Source organism: Coregonus clupeaformis, chromosome 8, assembly GCF_020615455.1.
Source record: "Coregonus clupeaformis isolate EN_2021a chromosome 8, ASM2061545v1, whole genome shotgun sequence".
NCBI lineage: Eukaryota > Metazoa > Chordata > Actinopteri > Salmoniformes > Salmonidae > Coregonus > Coregonus clupeaformis.
The window spans coordinates 54,137,005-54,158,373 of record NC_059199.1 but is presented as its reverse complement, the minus strand read 5'-3'; the positions used below and the strand labels follow the sequence as shown (position 1 = coordinate 54,158,373).

Below are 21,369 nucleotides of genomic sequence, written 5' to 3'. Positions count from 1 at the left end.
CAATACACAATTAAGCTATAGTCAGTGCTGATGTGTGTGTGTGTCTGTGTGAATTCTGAATGTTCCCGCAGGAGATATGGCATCTCAGCTGATTATCATGAACTTCATGTAGTTACATCAGCCAATACAGTAAATTAAAATAAGCCTTTTTATTTCCCTCAATCCTGACTAGTCTCTCAGTCCCTGCCACTGAAAAACATCCCCATGGCATGATGCTGCCAACACCATGCTTCACCATAGGGATGGTGCCAGGTTTCCTCCAGACATGACACTTGGCATTCAGGCCAAAGAGTTCAATCTTGGTTTCATCAGGCCAGAGAATCTTATTTCTCATTGTCTGAGGGTCCTTTAAGCGGGCAATCATGTGCCTTTTACTGAGGAGTGACTTCCATCTGGCCACTCTACCATAAATGCATTATTGGTGGAGTGATGCAGAGATGGTTGTCCTTCTGGAAGGTTCTCCCATCTCCACAGAGGAAGTGTGGAGCTCTGTCAGAGTGACCATCAGGTTCTTGGTTACCTCTCTGACCAAGGCCCTTCTACCCTTATTGCTCAGTTTGGCCGGGCGGCCAGCTCTAGGAAGAGTCTTGGTGGTTCCAAACTTCTTCCATTTAAGAATGATGGAGGCCACTGTGTTCTTGGGGACCTTCAATGCTGCAGACATTTTTTGGTACCCTTCCCCAGATCTGTGCCACGATACAATCCTGTCTTGGAGCTCTATGGAACATTCCTTCGACCTCATGGCTTGGTTTTTGCTCTGACAACTTATATAGACAGGTGCCTTTCCAAATCATGTCCAATCAATTGAATTTACCACAGGTGGACTCCAATCAAATTGTAGAAACATCTCAACGAGGATCAATGGAAACAGGATGCACCTGAGCTAAATTTTGAGTCTCACAGCAAAGGGTTTCAATACTTATGTAAATAAGGTATTTCTGTTTTTTTATTTGTAATACATTTGCAAAAATTTAGAAACATCTGTTTTCATTTTTGGAGTATTGTGTGTAGATTGGTGAGGAATAAAATAATGTAATCCATTTTAGAATAAGGCTGTAACGTAACAAAATGTGGAGAAAGGGAAGGGGTCTGAAAACTTTCTGAATGCACTGTATTTTGGTTTCAAAACCCCGTACACTAGGTGGCGGCAACACACCAATAGTCTGCATTAAAACATTAAAGAAGAAGAAGTGAGAAGCGACATCAGTACTGAAACGTCATCATTGTGTGCCTGACTATCGTATGTCGTCGATTCAAACTGAGTTCACTGCTTGTGCATAATTTGACGAATATCGACCTACTGTTGGCTAATTTTGCTCAAGAGTAACATAAAAGTAAAGTAAACACTAGTTGGAAAGTCTAAGGTAAGGAGTGTTGTCATTTTATATCTTCAGCCTATCTCTCTGGCTAGATGTTTGACCTAACCGTGCATGCTAACAAGCTACCTAGCCAGCTGCTTCAGCTAACTGTACATGTTTATATGTTGTTAGCAATAGTACCAGTTTACATGCATGCCATATCTAGACAGCATCATAGTTGTCATTTAGCGTAACTTTAGTCCATATACCTATAGCCTAACCCTAGTTCATATGCAATACAAGTATTTGTATGACCAGAAGTGCTGACCTAGCTGCTAGCTAACTTAGCTAGGAAACCTGAACATTTCACCCCCATCTTGCTATATGTCAAGCCAATGCCTATCTTCGTAGCTAGTCAGGGGTTGTTGTCTTGGAATAGCCTAGTTTTCGAAAACTACAATTCCGACGCAGTGTTTTAACGTTTAGTAACGTCAATCACCGCTTGCGAAACAAATTTCGGAGTACGCTACATAGCTAATTAATACAGGTGGCCTCCTCTGTCTTTCCGTAAACAAGTGGTGTAACATGGCGATATAACTGTGTGGGAACACTACTAACCATATAAAGGTGTGTAGTAATTTAACCTTTTTTATTAGTATTATTCCTCGCGGATATGAAGGATACGCTCCTTGTGTTTCCAAAACCATACCGCAAGCGATGTATTTCAACGTTCAGAACGAGCTTCGGAGCTCTTAACAGAATATCCTCAGCCAGAAGATACTATCGACAATAGGCGCTAAACGCGCACAGTGGGTTAGGAATAACCTAGTGGCTGACACTAGCAAGATCTTCTATGAAGCTCTGCGAAAACAAAAGAACAGTGTTTGTTTTGGTCATCGTCAAATATGCCATTCTTATTATAGTAATGTGCTCTTCTTGTGGTTCAACATAGTTCTACGTTGCCATGGCGTCTCCAGGGGGACAGGGAGGAGGGGCAGTGTCTACAAGAGGAGCAGGAGCTAGGAGGATGAAATGGGCTCTGGAGTTGAGCTTGGGCAATGCCAGGTAAGACTAATGACCTGTGGCTTAGCTGTTCTAGCGGTAATCCTCTCTCACTATTGTGCTGACATTTCATGAGTCCAGATCAACAGTTACACAGATAAACAGGCATGAAATGCTTAAATAACTACCTTGTTATAACTAATCTATAACCTACAGCTTATGTTATAACCTCTCCCTCATGGATCACCCTCTAACTGTCCTCTCTGTCTTCCAGGGGTCGTGGAGACAGACAGAGTAACCAGGGAGATGTGATGTACCCCATTGGATACTCAGACAAACCAGTCCCAGACACCAGCATCCAGGAAACAGACAAAAACCTGGTGGAAAAGGTAGGTCACCAGAAGAGGGTGCATAGGCACATTTGAGTCTATAGGCAGTAGAAAAACATTTTGCTTTCATAACATCATGATATATTGTTCACAAAGCTCCCTTTGTGTTTTGTACTATTTCTATCTTACTTTATTAATATATTCTTATTAACTTGCTCTCTTCTCTACCCCCATCCCCCTTTCTCTCCACCTCCTCCCCCCCTCTATAACAGCGTTGTTGGGACGTGGCCCTGGGCCCCCTGAAGCAGATTCCCATGAACCTGTTCATCATGTACATGTCTGGTAACACCATCTCCATCTTCCCCATCATGATGGTCTGTATGATGGCCTGGAGGCCCATCCAGGCTCTCATGTCCATGTCTGCTAGTGAGTATTTGTTTTACCTTTTCTTTTAGCAGGGAGGCCCATTGAGACTAAGGTCTCTTTTGCAAGGGAGCTCTGCTCTGCTCACAATATTAATGAAATGTGTTCAACAGGTACAGACAGTGCACATCAATCAACATTTCAGTTTCCACATCAATCAATGTATGTGAAAGAGTCAGTTATCAACAGCGCAAATGTTCATCCATAGTCTCTGGGCAGGTTGAAACAGATATAGGACATCCGCAATACATCTGTACAAATACACAAAAAGGCAAAAGAGTAGCTCTGCCAGTGCCTTGCTCTCTAATGAGACTACAGCAGTGTTCACCAACCTTTGTCCTGGAGCTCTCCAGAACTTATATATCATGATTGAATTGTATTTAATACAAACTTCCTTTTGATTTATTTTTGAACCGTTTTCCATGTATGAATCTGTTATTCAATGTTTCATCAAATAATTTGTGTATATTTTTGATACCTAAAGATGTCCTAAAAATCAAGTCTAAATGATCCTTGGTATTGCTATCTTAAGCAATAAGGCCCGAAGGGGTGTGGCATATTTAAGCAATAATGCCCGAGGGGGTGTGGTATATGGCCAGTATACCACAGCTAAGGGCTGTTCTTATGCACGATGCAACGCAGAGTGCCTGGACACAGCCCTTAGCTGTGGTATATTGGCCATATATTGCAAACCATATATTATTCTGTCATCCACCACAGTTGTTTTCTGTGGTCTTCCAGGCCTTTTGGTGTTCCTGAGCTCACCAGTGCGTTCTTTCTTTTTAAGAATTTACCACACCTAATTTGGCCACACCTAATGTTTTAGCTATATCTCTGATGGGTTTGTTTAGATTTTTCAGCCTAATGATGGCTTGCATCACTTCGCAGTGACAGTTTTTAGACTTCATATTGAGCAACAGATTACAACAGATTACAACAGATAACAGCAACAGATTACAAATTCAAATGCCACACTTGAAATCAACTCTAGACCTTTTATCTGCTTACTAGTAAATTAACTAATGAGGGAATTACACACACCTGGCCATGGAACAGCTGAGCAGCCAATTGTCCAATTACTCTTGGTCCCTTAAAAATGGGGGGACCACATATAAAAAGTGCTGTAATTCCTACACCGTTCACCCGATTTGGATGTAAATACCCTCATATTCATTATTTAATTTCAATTCCAATATGGAGTGGTAGACAGCTAAAATAATAACTTGGTCAATGTCATATTTATGGACCTGACTGTAATTAGAGCAGTAAAAATACATGTTTTGTCATATCCGTGGTATGCGGTTTGATATACCACGGCTTTCAGCCAATCAGCATTCAGGGCTCGAAACCACCCTGTTTATAATGGCCAATCTAACACTGCCAAGGGCTGTTCTTAAGCACAACGTAAAGTGGAGTATATTGGCCATATCACAAACCCCTGAGGTGCCTTAATGTTATTATAAACCGGTTACCAACATATATGACACAAGTATTTATGTGTCATATCTGTGATATATTGTCTGATATACACACAGCTGAAATACAGTTTCAGCCAATCAGCATCCAGGACCCAAACTACCCGGTTTGTATTATGTCATTTATAAGCATGTTACCACTGCTCACTCTTGCCCTTTCTCTCTTCAGCATTCAAGCTGTTGGAGAACTCTAACCAGCAGTGGCTCCAGGGGCTGGTCTATTCTGTAGGGAACCTGCTGGGCTCGGCATTGGCTATCTACAAGTGTCAATCAATGGGGCTTCTTCCAACTCACTCTTCTGATTGGCTCGCTTTCATAGAACCGCCTCAGGTGATCATTTTTTCTATGCAGTTATCCGTCCAATTTCTTGTTCTCTCTTATGTGTTATAGGATGATTCACTTGTTTTTCAGGTTTATTTGTCATGTATAATGAATACATTGGAAATCTTACTCACCTGTGCTGTTGTGGTAAAAAAAAAAGAAGACGAAAAGCAGCAATGAACAGGATGACAGAAAATACATGATAATTTAGGAACGATCTTCCTTTATATGTGTTCAGTGAAAGCATTACCATGTTAATTGAAATCTTTTGGAACACTCCACATTAGCTTTCCAAAATACTTCGATACACTCTCACAGCTGTAATACGCTGACTGCAAGTGGCAGGACTTCCCGTTTCTAATTTTACCTAATAAAATATCCAAGTTTCACTACGTTCCGACCACATAATGGGGCAACAACGTGATTATACTAATCACGATAATTCACAATGTTCGTCTGCATAATTTAAATCTAGGATTCATTTGCATGAAACAAAGTCCACTTGATCAATAGTTATTGCTCTAGTATCCTCTGGTGTCAATGAGATCTATAGTGCCACCAACTGGTCTGGTGCAGCCATCTAAGGCTGCAGTGACTTTATATTCACAGATTCTAAGGACTTAAGGTTCATATACCAAATGTCATTGCCCCATGTACATCGGTTCAGTTCTAGTAGCCAGTTGTTGCCCATGGTGGAATTGTCTAACCTGCTAGCTCCTGAAGCCCCCATGAGCTCCAGAGTCTAGAAGCAGTCTAGCTAACGTTAGCATTGTGAATTAGCATTTCGCTAGCTAGCTGAGCTGTTTTACAAGAAAATGGCTGCGATGACTCACGCTAGCTAGCTAACAAGCCCTTATTTTTTAAGATATCAATGCCAAACAACATGGTTCATCATGGTAATGTCTGATGACCCTAAAAAGTTGAAAGTTGATAGGCCATTGTGGAGTGGATTTACAAAGGATTGAAATGGACACACCAATCAATAACTCAGCCATCTCTTAACCAATCCCTTAGCTTTTCTCAAACGACGTTAAGAGATGTACCATGGGCCTACATACCAAATTGTGTTCTTTGGACTTATGGTTCATGATGATAATATTTTCCAAAATGACAAGATGGAGGAAAATCTTAGCCTGACGACACACTCAATTCGTTATTAGTCTGTACATTAGTCTGAGACTGCCATCATTTAGGGGCAGGAGGGTTGTTGTACAAAACAAAGTCAGCTTTTGACCATGTCAGCTTTGTTGTGAACCCCTAAATATACTCATACATACACTAAACAAAAATATAAACGCAGCATGTAAAGTGTTCGTCCAATGTTTCATGAGCTGAAATAAAATGCGCAAAAATACAGTGACGAGATCCTTAGGCCCATTTCTTTTTTTTTTTGGTATCTGTGACTAACAGATGCATATCTGTATTCCCAGTGACGTGAAATCCATAGATTAGGGCCTAATGAATTTCAATTGACTGATTTCCTCATATGAACTATAACTCAGTAAAATCAATGAAATTGTTGCATGTTGAGTTTTATCTTTGTTCAATATACATACAACAACCATAAGCCTAATATGCATAAAATGGTACAATGTGTGTTCCTGTTGTAATGGGTAGTACAAATATATAAACTTTGACATCTTTCTGTTCTCTGCAGAGGATGGAGATCATGGGTGGAGGGATGGTATTGTGAAGAGGACAGAAGACACACACATACTGAAATATGCTGAACTGTTCTATTAATACATTACATCTCTTCAAAGTTTTTTTTCAATTCTCTGGCTTTTAGGTTTTCATAGAATCCTCAAGCTTTTTATTTATCTACATTTTGTTGGTTGTCATTTGAGATTTCATTTGTTGTCACAGGTAATAAAATGTTACAGAACACATTCAACAACTGATAATAGGACAAACAATGTCATGTTTGCAAAAACGTTCACCATCCTACTAAATCCACAAGGTTAAATTAAGGTGTCACCATAACATGTTTTTCATTTTCATCTTTTTGTCAAATAAAAGTGTTTAAAAAAAAGTGTTAAGTAGAATGGTTATTAGCATAGACGACTGGAAAAATGACTGATCAGAAATGTGTGGACCTAAATTTACTGGTAAATGTGGGAATGTCGTACTGGAATAAACACATATTTTTTTAGGAATTTAGATTTTCCCTTTAACCTTGGACACCCTTTACAAAAACTTTCCCTGTGCTGAAAACAGGCGGGCAGGCCATAGGGTCAGACCGGCAGTGAAGGAAAGGGAAAGTGGGGGTAGATCACCTTAATATTGCAGATAGATTGTAACTTCCATCAATGTAATTGTCTGCATCACTTCCAATCCCCCATGTTTTTTTATATATATATATATACATACACACACACATACATATCCTTTAAAAATATATATATTCCCCTTTATTACTTTCCAACCCCACCACCCTTTCCCTAATTGGGGCATGTTGGTGAAGGCTATGGAGACACATTTGGAGAGGTACATGTAGGTTACTTTTGCATTGAATCACAAAGGTAATTCATTAGTGTCTTGGCGAAATCCGGAATGTTAGTTAGTTAATATTTCCAACAATGATTGCATAAGTTATTTTTTCTTCTCATACATTTTGTACATTGCAAAGTCCTAAGTCAAGTCATTGGAAAAATAACTCACATTCTCATGTACGGTGGGGGAAAAAAATTATTTAGTCAGCCACCAATTGTGCAAGTTCTCCCACTTAAAAAGATGAGAGGCCTGTAATTTTCATCATAGGTACACGTCAACTATGACAGACAAAATGAGAATTTTTTTCTCCAGAAAATCACATTGTAGGATTTTTAATGATTTTATTTGCAAATTATGGTGGAAAATAAGTATTTGGTCAATAACAAAAGTTTCTCAATACTTTGTTATATACCCTTTGTTGGCAATGACACAGGTCAAACGTTTTCTGTAAGTCTTCACAAGGTTTTCACACACTGTTGCTGGTATTTTGGCCCATTCCTCCATGCAGATCTTCTCTAGAGCAGTGATGTTTTGGGGCTGTCTCTGGGCAACACAGACTTTCAACTCCCTCCAAAGATTTTCTATGGGGTTGAGATCTGGAGACTGGCTAGGCCACTCCAGGACCTTGAAATGCTTCTTACGAAGCCACTCCTTCGTTGCCCGGGCAGTCTGTTTGGGATCATTGTCATGCTGAAAGACCCAGCCACGTTTCATCTTCAATGCCCTTGCTGATGGAAGGAGGTTTTCACTCAAAATCTCACGATACATGGCCCCATTCATTCTTTCCTTTACACGGATCAGTCGTCCTGGTCCCTTTGCAGAAAAACAGCCCCAAAGCATGATGTTTCCACCCCCATGCTTCACAGTAGGTATGGTGTTCTTTGGATGCAACTCAGCATTCTTTGTCCTCCAAACACGACGAGTTGAGTTTTTACCAAAGTTATATTTTGGTTTCATCTGACCATATGACATTCTCCCAATCCTCTTCTGGATCATCCAAATGCACTCTAGCAAACTTCAGACGGGCCTGGACATGTACTGGCTTAAGCAGGGGGACACGTCTGGCACTGCAGGATTTGAGTCCCTGGCGGCGTAGTGTGTTACTGATGGTAGGCTTTGTTACTTTGGTCCCAGCTCTCTGCAGGTCATTCACTAGGTCCCCCGTGTGGTTCTGGGATTTTTGCTCACCGTTCTTGTGATCATTTTGACCCTACGGGGTGAGATCTTGCGTGGAGCCCCAGATCGAGGGAGATTATCAGTGGTCTTGTATGTCTTCCATTTCCTAATAATTGCTCCCACAGTTGATTTCTTCAAACCAAGCTGCTTACCTATTGCAGATTCAGTCTTCCCAGCCTGGTGCAGGTCTACAATTTTGTTTCTGGTGTCCTTTGACAGCTCTTTGGTCTTGGCCATAGTGGAATTTGGAGTGTTACTGTTTGAGGTTGTGGACAGATGTCTTTTATACTGATAACAAGTTAAAACGTGCCATTAATACAGGTAACGAGTGGAGGACAGAGGAGCCTCTTAAAGAAGAAGTTACAGGTCTGTGAGAGCCAGAAATCTTGCTTGTTTGTAGGTGACCAAATACTTATTACCCACCATAATTTGCAAATAAATTCATTAAAAATCCTACAATGTGATTTTCTGGATTTTTTTTTTTCAATTTGTCTGTCATAGTTGACGTGTACCTATGATGAAAATTACAGGCCTCTCATCTTTTTAAGTGGGAGAACTTGCACAATTGGTGGCTGACTAAATACTTTTTTCCCCCACTGTATGTACACTTGCAAGTTGGAAGCTACAAGTCGACAACTTTGTAAATAAAACGGATTAAGAAAACAAATGAGATGACTGACTGAAAATCCAGCCAATCGTTGAGCAGCACTCGCTCTGTTAAACCAATGAATGCCATTCATTTGTATTTGGTACCCTTCTTTGAGCACTTTGCCCCACCCTAACATGACTCGCTTCTTCACCATAAAATACAAAACGTGGTCGAAATAGGCATAGTAGCCCATCCTGCACTGAATAACACAGGTAAATTAAATCGCATTAGACTGCAGATTAGACTTGCAAGCTTATTGACCACAAGCTCTCACGTGCAGTGGCGACCCGTCATTCAGGGTAGGTGGGGCAAAGTTGAGCTAAATGTTAGCATTAATAGGTGTCACATAGCAGTTTGCAAACAATGTAAAAATTATAATAATTGAGTTACTAAAGCCGCATACAAACCTGGTCTCTTTGCTTTCTTGAGTAAGGCAGCTCCAAAATGTAGGTGTTTCAGTCTAGCTCATTGCTTTCTGTGGTGGAGGGGCAGCCAGTGGAAAATACAGAGTGTAGGCGTTGGTTTTTCTTCTCTAGTTGCGTCCTGATTGACTCAGTGTTCTGTCACTCATGGGATCAGCGCAGAATCTACAGGGAGAGCAAGGCAGTTCAAGCCCCCTTGGGTGTTACCATAGATTTGCATTAGAAGTGCCCATCCAAGAAGGCTCAAGGTCATTGGCCACAGATAAAATGACGTCAAATCACGTTATATCTACCGTAGCTTTCATTGTCAACATCATACTTTCAAAATCTTAGCTAGCAAGCTAGCTGTTATGAGAATTTCTATCCCAATGTTTCAAAAATGAACTTATTACTCAGTCTGTATCCCAGAGGTTGTAAATCTCTAATAAGCAGACCAAGCAGCCCAGCATACAATCATCAGGGTTTATTCATGAGAACGTTCTAAAACAAAATGGTCGTACAATATTTTTATATGCACACGTCAGAGAAAAAATCCCTCCCCTCTGTAGGCAGGCTGTAGTTTTCCACTTTATAATTGCTCTCCTGACCATCAGTTCACACACACTAATCATACTTAAAACAAGAACATTTCACAACTATATTTAAGGGTGGAACATTTAGTCATTACTTTTAACCTGAGTCCTATATCAATCCACCATTTGACTAAATTATCCACACTTTAATACACAGAAAATCATTACAATTACTTTTAAACTAGAGATTTATAGTTCTAGGAAAACATCCAGTCTCAAACTATCTGAATCGTCGTCGTCCTCCACCAAGCCTGGTGGGTCATATTCTTCATTCCTTAGGTCGGAGTCCGGGATTGGGCCGTATCTCACCATCTGCTGTGATACTGCATTCTCCAACGCCTTGCTCAACAACCCTCTCGGACACAGGGAATAAGACATCCATAAAGAACAGGTATACCCATAGAAGCTATAGCTGCACCCAGAATAGTTACAACAATAGTTTTCCATTTACCAAACATGTTATCAAACCAACCAGTCATTGATGTATTCACCCCCCAGTTCTCAGCCCATTCTTGACTTAATGCAGTGAGACCTGCCAGTGCTCTAGTTACTGTACCATCTGGGGCTGTATTGTTGGGGATAAATATACAACAATGACCTCCCACCATCTTGTAAATCTGCCCTTCTCTGCTAAAAGCATTTCGAGAACCAAACTATAATGCAGGTCATGAGTGAGGTGGCGGATAGTTGGCCTGAGATTCTCTTCACTGCATCCCTTGTCTAATTAACAAACCTTTGTAGATGTAATTAATCCAGTCAACATTTTTATCAATTGTAACCCACCAGAAAAACGTTGTTGTAAACCCTTCTCCAATTTTATCTGTGATTCGCATTACTTAGGTGTCTATAACATTGATACTCTCTGGGGTTCATGGTGAATTGGGGTGCCTTAGTATTATCCTTTTTAAGAGTGGTTATTTTAATATCAGAACAATTAGGTGAGGTTTGGTTTGATCCCAAATCTATCACACAAGAGAACATGGTCTGAGGCATAGGTGCAGTTACAAGGGTTGGCCTACCTGTTGAACAGGCATAACAATTAGTTTGACCCAACGCCCTAGCTGTGTAGTTCATCCACCTTACCCAGAAGTTCTCATTTAAAATTCCTTCTACTTCTCCTTGGTTCATTTCCTGCAAGAGGAAATATTCTACCCTTGGTGGTTTAGTGCTATTTAGGATTCCTTCTGAGGGCCTTCCAAGGGGTATTAGACTAGTTTTTTGGTACCTCTGGTGATAACATTAGATCTACCTGCAGTTCTGTCTCGGGGGTGGAAGATTCATTTCTCTCCTTAAAAATGAACCTCAAACATATATCTGCCCCGAAATCATCAACACAGGCCCAATAGTTCCTTGCTATGTCATCTTGCATAATTTACTTTACCGTTATCACCAGTTCCGTTTTACATTTATCATGGGTTTGTTTAATTCCCCATCGGTGTACTGCGTCCATCCCATTCTCATAGTATGTTCCCCAGGTATGTTTAAACACCCTTGCCCAAAGACATGAGCGTTCCTCAGTGCAAATGTATTTACCATACCTTCTAGGACCTAACTTTCGTGTACACGCCCCCTTCTTACCAAAGCCCCCAAAACCTCCTATCTCTTCATGGGAGAAGTCGAATGGTATCTTGAATCCCCCATCTTGTCCTAAACTGACTTTAACTATTAAAATGATCATTCCCCCAATAGTCTTTCTTGGTTTCAGTATTTCTACGAGATCGAATCAGTGCCTTGGTATTATTTTGTTCATAATTTCCCTGTTTAGGTTGACCTGGATTAACCCATAATATGGTTAACATGATGATGCAGCTCAGAGTCCCCCAAAATCCCAAAAACAGCCATCCCAATCCTGTCCCTGACCTACCTGCCTGGTACTTCCCCATACCCACACCTCTATAAACACCCCACAGTGATGAAAGGTCGGGGTAGGGTTTCTTCGTTAACAGAGTTTACCCCCGAACCCTAGTGGGTCAGTTCTTCTCTTTAACTCTGTGTGTGTTCAACGGTGTTGGTATGTGGGCCTACCTTTTTGCAGTGGGTAACGTGGACCCAAGTGGCTCTCTCAGCTATTCTTATAGCGAAGGCAGTTACCAATAGGACTTGGTATGGTCCCTCCCAGCGTGACTGCTTTCAATCCTTTTTCCTCAACGATTGGATCCACACCCAGTCTCCAGGTTATATACTATGAGTCACCTTCTCCTTTAATTCTCCTGTAGGACACAAATTCTTAGACATACGGTTAACGAACAATTTTCTCATGTGTTCTGCTAGTGTATTCTCTAGTTCTATGTCTGCCTGTTCTGGTCCTGCCAACTGTGGCATTCTGTAAGGTCTTTTTTTTTTGTAATTCATTATACCATAGGCCACAAAGTGTTTCCTAACCTGCTCTACCATCCATCCCTCCCGTTGACACATGGCTCTGCCCGTGTGTCAATATTGCAGCATATCTAAACAGTAATTTCGGGAGAATTGGTAAGCTGTCTTTGACCCATATTCCTTCCTTATTTACTGCGCCTTGCTTCACCCATCTGTGAACTTCCTTAATTGGGGCCCTACTGTAGCTCTCTATAAGTAGATCTCTATCTATCGAAACTTCCTCTTTTGATAGCTGACTGGGACCAGAGAAGTGTTTTAACCCTGCTGACAACATTTGATAATACCTCAACTTACTTCTATCCCGTAAAAGTAATCCAAGATTAGTACAGGTATCCCTCATTCAGGGAAAGCTCTCTCTCTCTTCTGGTATTTTATGGTTCAAATCATATATATATTATTACCAAATCATAATCTTCACACTTTTCACAGTATTATAAATTACCCTCAACTTGGTAAAATAAACTATCTTAAAGTCCTCCTCTCATGCATTTAGAATTACCAGTGTGGATGATTAATTAACACTGGAAAGTCAAAACAGAGTTCTGAGGCCATTGAAATCATTCAAAGAACTGTTCCATCCCATAGTATACTAAACATTACCATCATTCTAAATATTTCATAAATATTACTTATCCCAAGTGTTCATTAATTTCTCATGACATTTATTCTCATAAGAAATCATATATACCCTAAACTCAGTAAAAACAGAAAAACTCCATAAAATTCATTGTGTGTGCTCCTTTAAGACTTATCACATTTGACCTGTTGAAAACCCCCTAAAATTGAAATAACAACCCTTTATAAACATCATACTAGGTGTGTTGTTTTTTATTTGAAAAACCCAATTGAAAAACAACAACCAAAAATAGCCAGGCCCCACTTAATTTGGTAGCTCACTTTTACGACCTAAATACTGCCTAGCTCCACTAAACTGCTCCCCCTATCCCTGGGCAACATTCCAATTAGATAAGCGAATCTCTTTCTCCTGGAAGAGAAATTATTCATTTTGTTAACCTTCAATTACCATCAGTAATCTAAAGATGTTAAGTACACACAAAACATGATACAGATATCCCCAGTCCTAACTCATCAATAATCGTTTGTATCAATCTAATTCCTCATAACTAATCCATAAAACCACTAAAAATTCCTCGAGTATACAATGATTATGTTTAATTGATTACCCTTCAGATCATATCCTCTTTAAATCTCACAATGATTATTGAACCCCTAAATCTGCTCCATGTGATCTCATCTCAAATGATCCATTATCAATTATTTGATCAACACCATAGGAAAATCTGTCTCCCCTTCTACTGTTCCTGTCGCCCCTGTAAATGTCATATTTAATTCATTAGCCAATACAATCACATACCGTGTAAGTAAGACATATATATTATTTGTATTTTCCTTCCATTTGAGACCACATAGGCCTAATACAATACCTTCAAATGGTAAGCTAACCGCCAGGGGGCGTTGCTGGAGAAGGTAGAGGAGCTGAGTGAACAACTGAAACAAGAGCGACAGAGCGCGCTGACACTGGAGGGACAGCTCACCACTACTACTCTTTCTAAGCAAGCCCTCGAGGAGGTACTGCAACGAGTCTGCAAGTAGTGGTGGAGGAAGTGGGTAGAAGTTGTCCCTCCCTACCCATAAATACAGGGTCAGACACTTCTAACTTTATACTATTCTATTCAGTTCCAAGAGAGAGTGTCAGACCTGGAAGGAGATAAGAATCTACTGAAGGACAGCTATGACACACTCCTGGAGAGGTGAGTAATACCTTTGAATTAATTAACTATAGTAAATGGACTGACTCTCTCTCTCTCTCTCTCTCTCTCTCTCTCTCTCTCTCTCTCTCTCTCTCTCTCTCTCTCTCTCTCTCTGTGGTGACTTAAAGAAGAGTAAAGTTAAGGCCTCAACTTCTAGCTGAATTTATCTGAACTAACATCTATCTGATGAAAGTGCTGAACAAATAGGCCTACCTTGTCGCAACTCGTTTGCTTACACTTTCTTATACTTAGAGCTACAGTGCCTTGCAAAAATATTCATTTAAATTGATTTTTATTTGGATATCATGTAATGGACATACAAAAAGTAGTCCAAATTGTTGAAGTGAAATGAAAAAAATAACTTGTTACCAAAAATTCAAAAAAATAAATCATGGAACACTGGTGCGTGCATATGTATTCACCCCCTTTGTTATGAAGCCCCTAAATAAGATCTGGTGCAACCAATTACCTTCAGAAGTCACATAATTAGTTAAATAAAGTCCACCTGTGTGCAATCTAAGTGTCACATGATCTGTCACATGATCTCAGTATATATACACCTGTTCTGAAAGGCCCCAGTGTCTGCAACACCACTAAGCAAGGGGCACCACCAAGCAAGCGGCACCATGAAGACCAAGGAGCTCTCCAAACAGGTCAGGGACAAAGTTGTGGAGAAGTACAGATCAGGGTTGGGTTATAATAAAATATTAGAAACTTTGAACATCCCACGGAGCACCATTAAATCCATTATTAAAAAATTGAAAGAATATGGCACCACAACAAACCTGCCAAGAGAGTGCCGCCCACCAAAACTCACAGACCAGGCAAGGAGGGCATTAATCAGAGAGGCAACAAAGAGACCAAAGGTAACCCTGAAGGAGCTGCAAAGCTCCACAGCGGAGATTGGAGTATCTGTCCATAGGACCACTTTAAGCCGTACACTCCACAGAGCTGGGCTTTATGGAAGAGTGGGCAGAAAAAAGCCATTGCTTAAAGAAAAAAATAAGCAAACACATTTGGTGTTCGCCAAAAGGCATGTGGGAGACTCCCCAAACATATGGAAGAAGGTACTCTGGTCAGATGAGGCTAAAATTGAGCTTTTTGGCCATCAAGGAAAACGCTATGTCTGGCGCAAACCCAACACCTCTCATCACCCCCGAGAACACCATCTCTATAGTGAAGCATGTTGGTGGCAGCATCATGCTGTGGGGATGTTTTTCATCGGCAGGGACTGGGAAACTGGTCAGAATTGAAGGAAGGATGGATGGCGGTAAATACAGGGAAATTCTTGTGGTAAACCTGTTTCAGTCTTCCAGAGATACACCAGCGGAACCCATCCAACTTGAAGGAGCTAGAGCAGTTTTGCCTTGAAGAATGGGCAAAAATCCCAGTGGCTAGATGTGCCAAGCTTATAGAGGCATACCTCAAGAGTCTTGCAGCTGTAATTGCTGCAAAAGGTGGCTCTACAAAGTCTTATTGACTTTGGGGGGTGAATAGTTATGCATGTGTATGGTTCAAAAGTCAAAACTCATTTTGCCGTTTGTTATTATTGAAGGAGAATATGGTTCTTATCGACTTACACAAATCCACAAGGAGTCAGTAGTAACCACATTTATTTAAGCAAGTCAGCCATATCAGCTATTATTTTTTTAAAGGCAGTAAATGAGACTGAATGAACTGTTTTGCTGCCAGACAAGGCTCCGCTGATAGCCAGGTGTAGCGGTGGTAAGGATTCCCTCCATGGTGCTGAATAGAAAGCTCTGCTTTTGGAACAGCTTTATGTAGGCCCTAACAGTTTGTGGGCACTGTTATTCACCGTTATAGTGCAATTAATGTATTGTTTAGTGTTGTGTTATGGCTTTGCTGGGATGCATAAAAAAAAAAAAAGAATGTTGAGTTTGCCCCACCAAGATTTACATGCTAAAATCGCCACTGCTCACGTGACTGATCGCTGTTGTTCAATGGCATTGGCTACTAGCTAACTTTCGTTAGCTATAGGTTAACATTGGTCAACTAGCTAGTAAAGTGAAGAACTGAAAAATAAAAAAATGCACTGCAGAGTACATTAACTGTATTCTATCGGGTCATACAAGGTGTGTTGCACCTGGTGCACTTTTAGCTTGGCACATTGACAATTGGAAATCTATATTGGTTCACATTTACATTGTTAAGTAAACAAATCAAAGTTTATTGGTCGCATACACAGTTTATCAGATGTTAAAACCTCTACAGGATCGGTGTCCCTATACCGGGACAGTTGCTGCTCAATGTGCGATATGTGACTAGAATGCAGTTGTAAACAGCCGCCAACTTTCCGGGACATAGACATGTCTTATATGGGCAGAAAGCTTAAATTCTTGTTAATCTAGCTGCTGTGTCCTATTTACAGTAGCTATTACAGCTAAAAAAATATCATGCTATTGTTTGAGGATAGTGCATAACAACAAAACACTTTTGTCACGACAACTGGTTTGATACATTCACCTCTGAAGGTACATTTAAAATTTTTAGTCATTTAGCAGACGCTGTCATCCAGAGCGACTTACAGTTAGTGAGTGCATAAATTTTTCATAATGTACTTACACTACCAGCCAAAAGTTTGACCACACCTACTTATTCAAGGGTTTTTCTTTATTTTTACTATTTTTTACATTGTACTGCAGAATAATAGTGAAGACATCAAAACTATTAAATAACACATATGGAATCATGTAGTAACCAAAAAAGTGTTAAACAAATCAAAATATATTTAATATTTGAGATTCTTCAAATAGCCACCCTTTGCCTTGATGACAGCTTTCCACACTCTTGGCATTCTCTCAAGCAGCTTCATGAGGTAGTCACCTGGAATGCATTTTACTTAACAGGTGTGCCTTCTTAAAAGTTAATTTGTGGAATTTCTTTCCTTCTTCATGCGTTTGTGCCAATCAGTTGTGTTGTGACAAGGTAGGGGGGTATACAGAAGATAGCCCTATTTGGTAAAAGACCAAGTCCATATTATGGCAAGAACAGCTCAAATAAGCAAAGAGAAACGACTGTCCATCATTACTTTAAGACATGAAGGTCAGTCAATACGGTACATTTCAAGAACTTTTAAAGTTTCTTCAAGTGCAGTCGGAAAAACCATAATGCGCTATGATGAAACTGGCTCTCATGAGGACCACCACAGGAATGGAAGACCCAGAGTTACCTTTGCTGCAGAGGATAAGTTCATTAGAGTTACCAGCCTCAGAAATTGCAGCCCAAATAAATGCTTCACAGAGTTCAAGTCACAGACACATCTCAACATCAACTGTTCAGAGGGGGCTGTGTGAATCAGACCTTCATGGTCAAATTGCTGCAAAGAAACCACTACTAAAGGAAACCAATAAGAAGAAGAGACCTGCTTGGGCCAAGAAACACGAGCAATGGACATTAGACCGGTGGAAATGTGTCCTTTGGTCTGGAGTCCAAATTAGAGATTTTTGGTTCCAACCGCCGTGTCTTTGTGAGACGCGGTGTGGGTGAACGGATGATCTCCGCATGTGTATTTCCCACTGTAAAGCATGGAGGAGGAGGTGTGATGGTGTGGGGGTGCTTTGCTGATGACACTGTCTGTGATTTATTTAGAATTCAAGGCACACTTAACCAGCATGGCTACCACAGCGATACGCCATCCCATCTGGTTTGGGCTTAGTGGGACTATCTTTAGTTTTTCAACAGGACAATGACCCAACACACCTCCAGGCTGTGTAATGGCTATTTTACCAAGAAGGAGAGTAATGGAGTGCTGCATCAGATAACCTGGCCTCCACAATCCCCCGACCTCAACTCAGTTGAGATGGTTTGGGATGAGTCGGACGGCAGAGTGAAGGAAAAGCAGCCAACAAGTGCTCAGCATATGTGGGAACTCCTTCAAGACTGTTGGAAAAGCATTCCAGGTGAAACTGGTTGAGAGAATGCCAAGAGTGTGCAAAGCTGTCATCAAGGCAAAGGGTGGCTATTTGAAGAATATAAAATATATTTTGATTTGTTAAACACTTTTTGGTTACTACATGATTTCATATGTGTTATTTCATAGTTTTGATGTCTTCACCATTATTCTACAACGTAGAAAATAATAAAAATAAAGAAAAACCCTTGAATGAGTAGGTGTGTCCAAACGTATGACTGGTACTGTACATTCAGTAATCTTGCTCTGATGTGTCATCCTGAGGGTCCCAGAGATAGAAATGTAGCATAGTTTTGTTTGATAAAATCAATTTTTATATTCAAATGTAGGAACTGGGTTCTACAGTTTGACCCCCTGCTGTCTCTGTCTAGTTATGTACTTGAAAATGTATAAATTGACCAATTCGGAACATTTGGGAAAACTCCTGGCAGACTTGATACAAAATATTGTGTAGTGATGTAATCCTTCACTGGATCAGTCTGAAACGTTGCACACACAGTGCTGCCATCTTTTGGACAAAATCTAAATTACACCTAGATTCCTACATCACTGTCTGGCCTTTCTCTTGCATTTCAAAGCTGATGCAACAAAACAAAAAATAAGAAGATTTATGGGTGCAACGAAATGCTTGTGTTACTAGCTCCTAACAGTGCAGCAAAAATGGAAAACAACTACACAAATAATATAAAAAACTAGAAACAGACCAAGGACCCTGAGCTTAGTGATAAGCTTGGTGGTCGCGCATGCCACACACCCTCCCGCGGGACCCTCATAATAACGTTCCAGCAGTGACCATTAATTTTTCACCTTCCATCCCAATATACAGGATGCCCATCTTGCAATAAAGACATCTGAAATCATTGTTTTATGTAGCTTCAGATTCAAGCCCACCAAAACAACCCCCTCATAATAATCTCTCTCTCTCTCTCTCCTCTCTCTCTCAGGTCAGTCAGCATGGTGTGTGTAGAAACCAGCAAGAATTAGGATTAGGGATAGAATTAGGGTTAGGGTGGACTTCTGGCGATGAAGAGGCGAAGAGCAGCAGCTAACTAAAGAGGCTATGTAGCTCCAACTATATTTTAACTAATTATTCAACGCCTACTTACATATTTTGTTAAAAACTAATTGTCCAAGATATCGGTTACATGGAAAAACTACTTAGCAACGCTCAAAAGCAGACACTTTTGATGAAAAACATAAAAATGTTGTCTTTACCTGTGGCGGCTGCTAGCAAGGAAAATGGCGGAGAAGAACATCCAGACGACTCAGTTCTAAAGAAGATTCTCAAAATAAACAAAAACCGTGAGGAGAAAATTGCGAAAGTTGCTGAAGACGTGGCTGAAATAAAACATACAGTGGGCGCACGGAAGACAAAAGTGGACACTCGACAACGAAGTTACACGGGGCAAAGAGAGGACATCAACTTTGGAGGACAAGAACACCGACACTGTTGAAAAAATGGAGACTGTGATCAAAAAACTTGAACAACTTTAATACGAGGAACAACTTTAATTACAGTCGAAGAAACACACTTCGGATCAGAGAGGTTCCCGAAAATCCACATAAATACAATACCAAGAATGGCGCCGGACGGGATGGCTGCCGTTTTACGGGCTCCTAACCAATTGTGCCATTTTGTGTGTTTTTTCGCATTGTTTGTAACTTATTTTGTACATAATGTTGATGCTACCATCTCTTATAACCGAAAAGAGCTTCTGGATATCAGAACAGTGATTACTCACCTCGAACTGGACGAAGATTGTTTCTTTAACGAGTCCGATGCAAAGGATATAATGTTGCTCCGAGACAAGGCCCAAATCCCCGTCATTTGCATGAAGAAAATAAGGAAATACAGGGGCCGGAGATCAGGGTGCCTTTGAAAATTAGTCAGCGAGTGGATAACCCACCTCTATCATCCGTTCTATTAGCCAACGTGCAATCACTGGAGAATAAACTGGATGAGCTCAGTTCGAGACTATCCTACCAATGGGATATTAAAAACTGTAATATCTTATGTTTCACTGAGTCGTGGCTGAACAACGACAAGGATAATACATAGTTGGCTGGGTTTTCCGTGCATCGGCAGGACAGAACAGCTACGTCCGGTAAGACGAGGAGTGGGGGTGTGTGTCTATTTGTCAATAACAACTGGTGTGCGATGTCTAATATTAAGGTAGTCTCTAGGTATTGCTCACCTGATGTAGAGTACCTCATGATAAGCTGTGGACCACACTATCTACCAAGAGAGTTGTCATCTATATTTTACATAATGCTGGCACTAAGTCTCACTCAACGAGCTGTATAAGGCCATAAGCAAACAAGAAAATGCTCATCCAGAAGCAGCGCTCCTAGTGGACGGGGACTTTAATGCAGGCAAACTTAAATCTGTTTTACCTAATTTCTACCAGCATGTCACACATGCAACCAGAGGAAAAATAACTCTAGATCACCTTTACTCCACACACAGAGATGAATACAAAGCTCTCCCTCGCCCTCTGTTTGGAAAATCTGACCATAACTCTATACTCCTGATTCCTGCTTAAAAGCAAAAACTAAAGCCTCTCCCTGACCTACATGTTTGAAGCAGACCACCATAGTCCCTGTGCCCAAGAAAGCGAAGGTAACCTGCCTAAATGACTACCGCCTTGTAGCACTCACGTCGGTAGCCATGAAGTGCTTTGAAAGGCTGGTCCTGGCTCACATCAACAACATCATCCTGGAAACCCTAGACCCACTCCAATTCGCATACCGCCCCAACAGATCCACAGATGACGCAATCTCAATCACACTCCACACTGCCCTTCCCCACCTGGACAAAAGGAACACCTATGTGAGAATGCTGTTCATTGACTACAGCTCAGCGTTCAACACCATAGTACCCACAAAGTTCATCACTAAGCTAAGGACCCTGGGACTAAACACCTCCCTCTGCAACTGGATCCTGGACTTCCTGACGGGTAGGCAACAACACATCTGCCACGCTGATCCTCAACACGGGGACCCCTCAGGGGTGCATGCTTAGTCCCCTCCTGTACTCGCTGTTCACCCACGCATGCGTGGCCAAGCACGACTCCAACACCATCATTACGTTTGCTGACGTTACAACGGTGGTAGGCCTGATTACTGACAA

General features: G+C 40.9%; 1 protein-coding gene and 1 long non-coding RNA gene across 3 annotated transcripts in view; both read left to right on the top strand.

Annotated features, from left to right (window-relative positions):
* The first annotated feature begins 1,204 nt into the window (after positions 1 to 1,204).
* LOC121571325 (ER membrane protein complex subunit 4) lies at positions 1,205 to 6,892 on the top strand. Its single transcript, XM_041882729.2, has 6 exons — positions 1,205 to 1,364; positions 2,251 to 2,363; positions 2,575 to 2,689; positions 2,902 to 3,055; positions 4,697 to 4,857; positions 6,506 to 6,892. The coding sequence occupies exons 2-6, from the start codon at positions 2,263 to 2,265 to the stop codon at positions 6,539 to 6,541; spliced, it is 567 nt and encodes a 188-aa protein (XP_041738663.1). The 5' UTR covers positions 1,205 to 1,364; positions 2,251 to 2,262; the 3' UTR covers positions 6,542 to 6,892.
* A 6,989-nt stretch (positions 6,893 to 13,881) lies between these two features.
* LOC121571326 overlaps positions 13,882 to 21,369 on the top strand; it is a 35,483-nt gene continuing 27,995 nt past the window's right edge. For both annotated transcript variants that reach the window (XR_006001693.1, XR_006001692.1), the window contains exon 1: positions 13,882 to 14,308. This is a non-coding gene — a long non-coding RNA (uncharacterized LOC121571326). The remainder of the gene's footprint in view (positions 14,309 to 21,369) is intronic.

Bases quoted from the DNA above. Each gene is read 5' to 3' on its own strand.
- LOC121571325 (XM_041882729.2), top strand. From the start codon at position 2,263: ATGGCGTCTCCAGGGGGACAGGGAGGAGGGGCAGTGTCTACAAGAGGA. The intron at 2,364-2,574 runs GTAAGACTAATG...TCTGTCTTCCAG, and splicing joins TTGAGCTTGGGCAATGCCAG to GGGTCGTGGAGACAGACAGA. The intron at 3,056-4,696 runs GTGAGTATTTGT...TTCTCTCTTCAG, and splicing joins TCTCATGTCCATGTCTGCTA to CATTCAAGCTGTTGGAGAAC.